The 10,989-nt window shown below is 41.6% G+C and overlaps 1 protein-coding gene across 1 annotated transcript; it reads left to right on the forward strand.

Moving 5' to 3' along the window:
- Window positions 1-285: 285 nt before the first annotated feature.
- On the forward strand, window positions 286-10,674 carry LOC135377617 (syntaxin-17-like). The gene is made up of 7 exons (XM_064610165.1): window positions 286-747; window positions 831-1,026; window positions 1,117-1,292; window positions 3,690-3,740; window positions 5,237-5,453; window positions 7,569-7,722; window positions 8,021-10,674. Exons 1-7 carry the CDS (start codon window positions 577-579, stop codon window positions 8,064-8,066), a joined length of 1,011 nt encoding a protein of 336 aa, XP_064466235.1. The 5' UTR covers window positions 286-576; the 3' UTR covers window positions 8,067-10,674.
- Window positions 10,675-10,989: the final 315 nt, after the last annotated feature.

Consider the following 10,989-nt stretch of genomic DNA (forward strand, 5'->3'; position numbering starts at 1 on the left):
TTTCAACGTCAGTAGATGGTGTGCCACGAGGCCCAGGTGTTTTAGTTGTAAATGTCAATAGCAAAGCAAACTGTCAATTTTTGCTTCATTTTTTTACGAAACATGTGATATGTGTTTTTCTGTCCACAGATATGATTGTGCGCTAGCTTCTCGCTTTGCGCGACTATTTACGCACATGCCATGCGTCGGTTCCGGTTTCTGGGTTCTGATTGCTGGGCACGCAGCGCCGCTTCAAGGGATTATAGAGAACTCTCGGTCGTTGCCAGTGTGGCCAGTGCAGGCCAATCCAATGCAAGTGCAAGTGTATGTCATGGTTGTTACATACCTTGGTTGTTGCACAACTATAGCGCAATAACAACCATGATCATTTGCGATTATGTTGTCGGCGTCATCGGTGTGTGTAATCTTCGGAAGTGAAAGAGCTTTTCGTGTTTTGTGGATGGTAATTGAGCACAGGTAACCCAGCCAGCGAGGTTCACACTGACCTTCAGTCCAATTTTTTGTTTGAATTACGCTTGTTGTCGCACATATTGTTAACTTATTCTGTCCATACGAGCGTTATGCCGATCTATCATTATGAATAGCAAGAGTGTCAGTAGTAATCGCACACCACCAAGCACTGAAGGCTGCGTGACGCAAGGCAAATTCCCCCTGAAAAGACTCGAAGTTGTAATACACAGAATCATCGGCGTCGCAATCCCACTACATTTGGATATCCTTTCCAAACAAAAAGAAAATATTCACAAGGCAAGGCACATTACTTTCTGCTCTTTATGTGGCCAGTATTTTTAATATCTAGCTGTAATTAGAATCCAACTGCACCTTTGCAGCACCAGCAACAAAGACAATGGGACAAACTTCATATGGAGCAACTCAATGCTTCGCGCACAGTACAACAACTGAAGGCTGATCTTCACGAATTAGATAATGTGAGAAACCAGGTCTGCGCAGCAGATATTATGGCTTTTGAGCGGCAAGTCTTACCAGTGCAGAATGATGTTCTCCAGAGGACTCTGTCATTTACAGGTTAGTACGATTTTCAATGCTGTGAAACATTATCGTAAAGTCTGTGTGTGTGCGCGTGTGCATTTTCATGGGTTATTATGTTACTTCCAGAGATGTACTTGAAGCTCCGAACTGACGGGGTGGTATTTCAGACTCAAGCCACTGATATCGATGATATCCCATTAGAGGAATGCAAGGCAGATGAACCAGAACCGCAATATAGTATATTGGCTGATGAGATTCCAACCAATACAGCTGCATTCAAATCATGGACTACACTACATAAAGTAAGTGCTACTTCAGTGATATATGAGTTGCAGCTGCACTGTGTACTATTTTGTGGTGTATTGTGGCCAACATGAGCTGAATTGATGTTTGTGTGACCTTGCTCCAATAAGCACACATATAATGGCAGAGCCATTATGAGGCATACTTCAGCTCGGGGCAGGATAAACAGCAAGTGCACCCCCAGCCATCCCACTCCAGAAGCACTAATAAAGATCTCACAACAATGTGCTCTTCATGTTTACCTAATGCATATTACCTACGGAACAGGCAATTTATTTTGTTGCATAAATACTCTGCACTTCAAAGCCCTACCTATCCTAGTGATATGAAGTGAAATGGAAAAAATTTATATTTGCTGTTTCGTTTGCATTTCACTTTACTTACATATTACATTTTTTAAATAAATTTAAAAATGTTTCAGTAAACTGTGTAATAAATTTGTGAATTTCCCGTGACATTGTAATTTTGTCCATTATGACCCTGGTTGCTTCTGTGCCAGAAAGCCACAAATAATTGTCATGATCAAAAGACAAGTTGACGGCTTTCTGATGCCCTACAAAGTAGAGGCATATGGTTCCCCCTGCAACTCCTCGTTATGGGCCATCATCTTGTCATCATGTTATAATGAAGTTGTTGTTATTGGGTTGAGCAGAGAAGAGCCGCCTCAGTCCACACACCGCAGTGAGCAACTGGGCCATTCCACGCCAATGATTCAAAGTGGGTGCTCGACCATCACCGATTTAAAAAAAAAAAAAATTGTGCATGTAGAAGACGCACGGTGAACAGTAGTTCTGGAGGGCACAGATCAAAATATATTATCTTTAATTTTTTAGCGGCCTAAATAAGTATAAATTTTTTACCTAAACGCCAGCTGGAGCTTCCACCCAACATTTTCACCGACAACCATTGGCCAATCGCCTGCTACACCGTTTTCAACCCATATGTGCCGCAGCAATTGAAGTGAAGCGGACATCATTCTCTTCGGAGACACGAGAGTTCGACGTACATCAGATTATTTAAATAGAATCTGCTCGAAAGCTGTAGTTTGTGTCAGCTTTGTTGTGTTTCCTGTCAGTGAAAGTATAAATGTATGGCAGTTTCTGTTATTTGGAATGAGAGAGAGAAAAAAAAAGCTACAAAACAATAGTAGTATGGACAAACAACAAGGAAGGAAAAGGAAGATATGTAGGAAACACAAAACAAGGAGATATTGGGAGACATCGACACCCATTGCTTCTTTGTCACTGCAGAACATGGTTAGGAAGCAAAGTTCTACATATATGCAGAATACTCTGAGTGGTCCCGAAAAAAAAAATCTTGTGCGTTTCACAAAGTATTTCCCAAGTTTTTAATATTATGTACTGGAATGTCTTCTTTATCGAATAGCACCTTGCAGTTGTTTTGACATGGACCACCACATCCTGAAAATGGTCGTCAGATGTAGGGAAAATTGCAAATTTTAAATTTTCGAGGTCGGCTAACACGCAACTGAACGCTTTGAGGACATACCCACTCAGAAAGTGGCAGTGAATACTTCACTCGAGTTGCCACCAAAAGCAGTTAAAAAGTGACAGACTCGAAATGACACTGTCTAGATGCACCATTAGAGGGGGAGGGAGAAACCTTCTTTGCTTAACGTACACAGTGGATGATATTACACCTTTCGACAACATAAAAATCACATGCGATATCTTGCCACATCACGCGCGGGTGAATAAATGGCAAAAAGGTGAGGAGTGTGCTTTTCTGAATTTACCGTACCTATTAGGCCACTAGAAAATTAAAGGTAATGTATTTTGAACTGCACCCTCCAGAACTACTGTTCCATGTGGGTCTTCTACCTGCACAAATTTTTTGAAAAAAATCTGTGGTGATGGTCGAGCGCCCACTTTGGATCATCTTGCGTAGAACGGCCCAACTGTCTGTGCTAGACATTCTTATGAATTAGCCATTATATCCGAACCAACCGGTCATCATCAATTCGTTGAATGTTATGGGTACATTTTACCTTTCCTTCCATCCCTATTGCTGTGTGATGAGGCTCTCGTATCATTCGTGCAGGTGTGTAGATTTTTAGAGACGTCGGCTATCTTCATGGCTTGTGATTTTACGAGGATTTTTCTATGCTTTCATGTAGGCTTTTAAGCCACTCTGCTGTGTTTTTAGCATGACTATTCTGCTTTTTAGCTGGCCGGCTGTTGTGGGTTTTTCGCGCTATGGCCTTGATTGCTTTTGCACCATAAAACTTGAATCAACAGTATCATCAATGCTCATTGGAGCAAGGCTATGTGAACATCATCTCGACTTGCATTGGAATGTACAGTGCAGTATGACAATTGGCAATAAAACTCAAGTAGCCTCTTGTGGAGAGTTGAATGTGCTCAATTATTTTGCAGGATCTGATCGACCTCAATGCAATGGTTCATGCCTTCAGTCGTCTAGTGTTTGTAAGTTATGCTGCATAGCTTGATTGTTTTTTTTTACAATGTAGTTACACTGATGCACAGAAAACTGCACTTGGTTTAGCAAATGGCCCGTTTCTTTTTTTCCCTTTTTTTCCCTTTTTTTTCACAGTGGACCTATGAGCTAACCAGGGGAGATGTTAGCATTTGAAATTTTATCATCATTAAGAAAGACACTCAGCACAGTGCAACATTTAAAAAATATTTCATATGTGCTCCTGCTAGTAGCCAGCATTGTTGTGCTAGTAAGGTTTAAAACTCCTTATGTAGAAGTACTTCTATACCACATAAATGTGTAATTTTGCACATATACTACAGGGAAAGGTAACGGAAACGGTATTATACCGGAAATATAGCAAGTAACGGTAACAGAAACGAATATCGCATACTTAGAATACCTGGAACAGAAAGCGAAACAAAAATAATTTACGGTAATAAGTCGGGTACTGCAGGACCCGAATTATTACAACCCTTTACTGTATCATGGAGATAAATTTGTGAAATAAAACTGAATGAAGCAAACTAAAATTAACTGAGGAACTAAAACTAAAATGAACTATGAAACTGGAGCATACAAGTAAATGGTACTATACAGAAAACAGAAGAATCCTTGTTCTTATACACTTATGGTGACTTTGCAAGTTGTAAGCGTGAGTAACATTCGTGAAATCCATGTTCACATTAGTGTTCAAAATATCACGTACGTATATTTTTGAATAAATGTTGTCTCTTGTGTGCACATATCCCTAAAGTCCCCAAAAGAGACTTCAAAACACATACATAGAAGTGTTAATTTTCGTTACGGTCTCAAAGGTTACCAAAAGAAGAAAAAGGACAAGGAAAGCAACAAGCGGTGAGGGGTGGGGCGGGTAAGCGAAATGCAAATGTAACGGAAATGAAAACAACAATGGTGGTAACCGAAACTGAAACAGGAACAAATATGGGCCAGTAACGGAAACAAAAAAATTCAGTTACCTTTACCTGCGTATACATCTGTCATGCACACTTTTCTCTTTTAGATCTTTTTTTTTTAACAATTTCTTTGTTACCAAGTTTTGATTAATCCAGCACCAAGGTAGTAACCTTGTACTGCTTACACATATTTATTTTCATTTATGGTAAAAATGTTAAATGTCATGACTTTATTTTGTTACACACTTGCAATTCAGTTCAGCCACAAAATGAAAGCAACAGAGATATTTATTGAGGATTTATTGTTGAAGTCACTTGATACAAGAATGGCTCCCATAGGTTAACAACTTGTGACAAACAATTCGTATCATGATCAACATGTGTGCTCATGGCACCTGATGATAAAAATGCATGTTCTTTGTTTTAATCATCCTGGTGCAGCATAGCACTTGTCGGGCAGCTCCCAGTGCTACAGAAAATCTTGTCCCACGTAGAACATAGTCTGCACTCTCCTTCTAGATATGAAAAGCAAAATAAAGGTTAACATGTACCTTTTTGCTTTTTAACAGGAGCAAAAAGAAAATGTTGAGAGCATAGCGGACCATATCACACAAGCAGAGGAGAATGTTGTGGCTGGGACAAAAAGCTTAGGAAAAGCAGCTAAGCTACAAAAGGCTGTCTTGCCTGTTGCTGGTGCTCTTCTTGGAGTGGCTGTTGGAGGGCCGGTTGGCCTAGCTATTGGAGTCAAGATGGGACTTGCTTGTGCTCTTGGTGGGAGCCTTTTAGGTAGGGTTGTCATCTACAAGTTACAATTGCCTTATATTGAGTACATTAGTTCATAGGCAGTGATATGGAGTAGTTTGAGTACCAAGTAAGTTTACCTTGCTGTCCAGTTATGTTGGCAACTCAGAGTCAGCATGGTGACCACCCAGCACATACCAAGACAACTAATACCAGTAAAACTCATACCACACTCAAGTCATACCAGGACAAATCATACGAAATGAACTCATACCATACTCATCTCATACCAATTGAAGACGCTCTGGGAAAGACCATCTGAGGAAGAGAACACCACAGAATGTGACTTATTAGTGAAGGAAATGTATGAACCCCACAAATAACACTTACTGAAGCGCACTGCATGGGAAATAAGGAATTTTGAAACGAAACCAAAATGGAAATTCTCCCACATTTCTGTCGTCACATGGAATACAAAGACACTAATCACTTGAGAAGGTGAATGGTTGTATTCCGGCTCATCACTGTGCTATCTGCAAGGGGTCCATTGGCACACATCTCCAGGTGTTCTTTTCGTGATGCCTTTTTAATTTCTCGTTTGATTTAGCTGTTCTATTTCAGCCTGAAGCTCGTGCTGCACTTACCTGATACTAGTGTGAACTTGTCCCCGTCGAAGTGTCATGAGGAAATGATCTGAAGAAAATCCACAAAGTTCAGAATTTTAGTTCTTTCCATGGTTCTACTAAGTTCGTCTGGCCAGCGGAAGGTTGTTAATCCTTGGCTGGCACGTGTCGTGCCAGAACAGTGAAACATCACCCTCTAAAGGAGGTGCCTTGTCTTTTCTAGCAGAATTGCCATTGAGGACGTTCTAAACTGATATCAGTGACACACACAACACAAGACCCTTGCACCTGGCTGCCACTACACATCGCTTTCGGAATGGGATTTCGAAATTGATGGGCAAAACATTTGCAATAAAGTATAAATCTTGTGGAACAAAGACCTCGCTGTGAAATCACATGCAAATCCATTGTCAACATTGAAAGTGGAGACAACAGTATCTTAAAGGGGTTGAGAAACCACACGGATAGACCTTTGTCTCTGGCAGAGTCTGTTCGCCTCACTCCACGCGCTCCGTACTCAAAGTCCCACCTCCTATTATTTTTCATGCTACAGAGTTTTGAAAGTCTCCAATTTTTGAGGCCCCCGCCGACCGTGGCGCCAAACGGTGCCAGGCAGCTCCATGAAGTCGGCGGGATATGACGCCTTGACCGGTGGCTCTATGGCTCTACGTCATAGCCCTTCCAGTCATTTCACTTCGACGCGTCGCTTCCCAGCGCTCGCCGCGGCCCTGTTTCCAGGCGTCGTCATGAGGACGGGAACTCTGCACTTCCGTGGCGCGCTCGGTACTACGTCATACCGAGATCGGGTGAGGAGGAGGCGAGCCAAGAGTGAAAGGATCTCCTCATATTCAAAGCGTCATAACTCCGTGGCGCGGAAGCGCAGCGTGAAAGGGGTTCGACGGAGATGTTTGGCACCAATAGATCTACATTTCAAACATCATTTTGTGTAATATTTGGATTTGGATTCGGATTCACAACCCCTTTAAGAAAACAATTGGTCTGCAAGATTAAATTCTGAAATTAAAAAGGCCTGACGAAAACGATGCCTGGAGAAGCGTGTAAATCTTGCAGATAGCATTGCAATGAACTGGGATGGTCTCTCGTTCTGATCTCCTGCTTTTGCCTGAAATCACCTAAGTAAAGAGTTAATTAATGAATTTTAGGTAATTCTGTAACGAATAAAAATAAACACCCTGTATATTAAAGACTTCGCGTGCGATGCTAGGATTAGATATAAATTGTTCGGTACATATATTGAATGTAGTACCGAACAGTATGTACCAAACCTATTGAATGTAGTACCGAGTATTTAGCTAGTACGTACAAGTGGAGGTCCCCTACAACAGAGACCTCTGTGTGCTGGAGTGTGTGTGTGCTTTCTGTGTGGAGTGATACCTCATTAGGCGGGCAATCTTCGATGCAGTCTGCTCGGATGTATCCCAGGACACTTGTTATTTTGAGCTTTTTCAGCTTTCTTCTTTCTTCATCATTAGTGTATACTATAGTGACTTACTTTAGTACCTGTGTCTTCTTTCAGGCTTTACAGGTGGCAAAGCACTACAATACAGACAGTCCAAATCTGAACCTCATACAACAACTCCATGTGATGGTATTGAGCTGAAGGATTTACAAAAGGCAGCAGTTCCTGATTCTGAACAAAGAAATTCCCACATTTCTGATCATAAGAATAAGTAATTCGTTGTTTTTATTGACTCGCACACTTCATTATAACTAGGGCTCCTGGTTTTTGGTGATTATAATTTTTTAGACCTTCCGAAATGCGGCAAAAATAACGTAAAACCAAATTACAGTAGTACAAGATTGAATAGGCTTATAACATCATGAGTTAACAAGATAACTCCTCTTTGTCACCTATCTTCACCCTATAATAGTACCTCGAAATATATAATCACCGAAAACTAGAAACTCCAATTGTAACCCATCAAAGGCACTTTCAAAATAGGAGGCTAATACGTCTAACTCTTCTAGAATACAACAAAGAAAAGAAAACAATAGGTGCAGCAGGAACATCTAGTCATAACTCATTTGCACTATGGTCTTTTGCTTGCATGATTAATGTACCCCCAATTCACTTTTTTGCTTGCATATTTAACAAACCCTAACTTCGTGTACAGTGCTGGACAAAAGTTTAAGGAACGTGTGAGCAGTGTATTTTCTCCTCAGTGGGACACCCTAGCGGCGGGCGGAAGCAGGCAAGTTTACTGGTTCAGAGAGGTGGGCGAGTGCGCTGGTTGCGACGCACTGTGGTAGTTTTGGTATCGCTTGAATGTACTCGCGAAGTAGTTCGGATTGGTGTCACTACCGACGCAATCCTCTCCCCCTCTGAATGAGCCTGCTTCCGCCTGCCGTTAGGGTGTCACACCAACGAGAAAGTACACTGTTCATGTGTTCCGTAAACTTCTGTCGAGCACTGTACCACCCGTATCACGTGGTGCCAGCCACAGCAGTGCGAGTGAGCATCTGAGCCATGCATCTCTCGTAGAGAGATGAAGATGAGAGCTTGAAAAGAGCTGTGCCGGCCAACCAGTCAGATGAAAGCATTGGGTATCAGAAGAGAAAATGATAAATGAAGCCATATGTTTGGGTAACTGCAACATTGACACATTGTTCCTGGTACTTGCAATCCCACTTGGTCCCTTGATCGACAGAAGGTTTTCTTCTTCTTTTTCTCTCATGCATCTAATCAGCGTCACTAGGGGGTGCGGTCCGCACCGGGAGACACGACTGGGGGGTGACGTGCTGCAGTAGATCTCTTTCTCTTTGGCAACATGAGGATAGGCCACATAGCATGTATCAAGTACCCTCTGGTATTGAAAGGGATCTACTATAATAGGGGGTGACGCAAACCGCTCCCGCACCGGGTGACGCATACCCTAGTGACGCCACTGCATCTAATGCACCCCTCCATGGCACTATCATTTTGGGTAAAAGGGTGTTGTGATTATGAAAGTGTGAATACCCATATAATTAGGCAGGACTGTACAGTCATTACCAGGGGCAGATACTAATAGTATTACGTCATTGTGAACAACTTAACAACAAGGAACTGTGTTGTGAACAACAAGGTTTAACAGGCGACAAGCATTGGACTATAAACAAGAGCGAGTCGCTGTAGCACCTGTCATTACTAGGTTCACCTGCACGTGCTTATGAGACATCCCATGATTTGCATTTCTTTGCCTGTCTGCTTTCCTTGCTAATCTACGTACAAATCTGGTTATCAAAGCTGCGGTGGGTTCAGTTGCATACAGGGGTTTACCAGGCATGATATCCTTTTACTTGCAAAAACTTCTCGTGCTGTCCTGTAACACACTCCCACAGATACTTTTGTGCTACTGACCGAAGTAGTGATGAGAATCTTTCACATTTCTTGTCAGTGTATTTGGAACAAACAATATCCTTGTGCATTATTTATTGCTTTTGCAATACCTGTGACTGTGATGTTCATATTCCTGCAAACTTATTCATCATTTAGACTGTGCGGTATGATAATTTTGGCAAAGGCATGGAACTCCACATTTGTGCTGTGTGCCCCAAGTGGGTCATATGATCATGCATATTTTATTTTTTTGTGAACAAATCCATGAGACATACATAAGGAAATATAGTAAATAAAGTAATGATACATCATGTGTAGTAATGAGCCTGCTCATAGTGACTTCACACTCCTGCATAAAGAAGTCATGAGAACCTGACTCAGGCAAATTCATCTGGTGCAAGAAACTTCAGCTGCAGGCCAAAATCTATGTATGGTTCAAGCTCCAAAAAATGAGAAAAGGTGAGGGATAGCCAACCTGTATTTGAACCAGCAATCTTGGATTGTCATCACTAACCTGCCTGTGTACTCACTGTCTCATCAAAGTTCATGTTTCCTCTTATGGGTGACACATCTTCCCTACACAACTGCTATGAATTATGTGCCTTTGATCTCTTTATATATATATATTGTACCAAGTTACAATAATACTAAAGTCACCTGTTTGTGCCTTATGACTCAATGGAGTCAAAGCACAACCTACAAGAACTGCATTAAAGCTGCATGATGTGAAAATAAAATTAAATGAAAAGCAGTATTGAACATTAATCATTGTAATTTTGGCTCTGAAGACTTTGACAATTCTATTTTTGCAAACTACAAAAGAAAATATCCATGCTGGCAGGTGTGTGTTTCTGGAGCAAATCACCTGTGTAGAACTTAGATGAGTGCTGTTTTGTGCTTTTGAAATAGATGATTTCAGAAAATCCCAGTGCTCCTTGCACATGCGTTGCATCCTTGGAGATTACTGGAAAGAGGAAGGGAGAACTGTGTTTCACGTTTTGTTTTCGCTGACCTTGGCTCCTCGTGGACAATCAGCCGAGAAAGAAGCGACCGAAACGATTTGGAGCTCCTCCTTTGTTACCAGCAAGTTCCCATAGTTCAAAGCGGCGCTAAGCTCTCTGGGATTTTCTGAAGTCTTCTATTTCAACCTCTGACATGAACCAAGGGTATCCCAACAGCAAATATGTATGCCCATGCTATGAAATCCTTACCTCTTTCGCTTGTCCCTGTACACAATAAATTTATCCACAATGTATATGTGAGAAAAATGTCATGCTGGTATAAATTTCTCATGTTATGTCAATCCAGTGCATTTGTTTTATCAGTGCAAGAACATGTCACATAGGGTGGAAAGTTGGTCTAGTTGGCAACTCGACATGACTAAGGTAGAGTGAGAGAGACACACAAAACAGGGATGAGTCCGTGTTGTGTGTGTGTGTCTCGCTCTACCTTAGTCATGTCAAGAACATGTCCCCTTGCTTTTGATCTAGCTTCAGCTCTTCACTCTGCAGCACATGCTCTGAAGGAAGTTGCACTCCGAGAGAGAGATGAGCGAAAAGAAATACAGAGAAATAGCAGAACTGTGAACACCACTTAGATTACAGCTCTTGAGCAGTTA

This window comes from Ornithodoros turicata, chromosome 1, assembly GCF_037126465.1.
Source record: "Ornithodoros turicata isolate Travis chromosome 1, ASM3712646v1, whole genome shotgun sequence".
Classification (NCBI taxonomy): domain Eukaryota; kingdom Metazoa; phylum Arthropoda; class Arachnida; order Ixodida; family Argasidae; genus Ornithodoros; species Ornithodoros turicata.

Excerpts from the sequence above, each read along its gene's own strand:
- LOC135377617 (XM_064610165.1), top strand. The coding sequence starts at position 577 with ATGAATAGCAAGAGTGTCAGTAGTAATCGCACACCACCAAGCACTGAA. Across the intron at positions 1,293-3,689 it reads CATGGACTACACTACATAAA|GATCTGATCGACCTCAATGC; the intron begins GTAAGTGCTACT and ends ATTATTTTGCAG. Across the intron at positions 3,741-5,236 it reads CCTTCAGTCGTCTAGTGTTT|GAGCAAAAAGAAAATGTTGA; the intron begins GTAAGTTATGCT and ends GCTTTTTAACAG.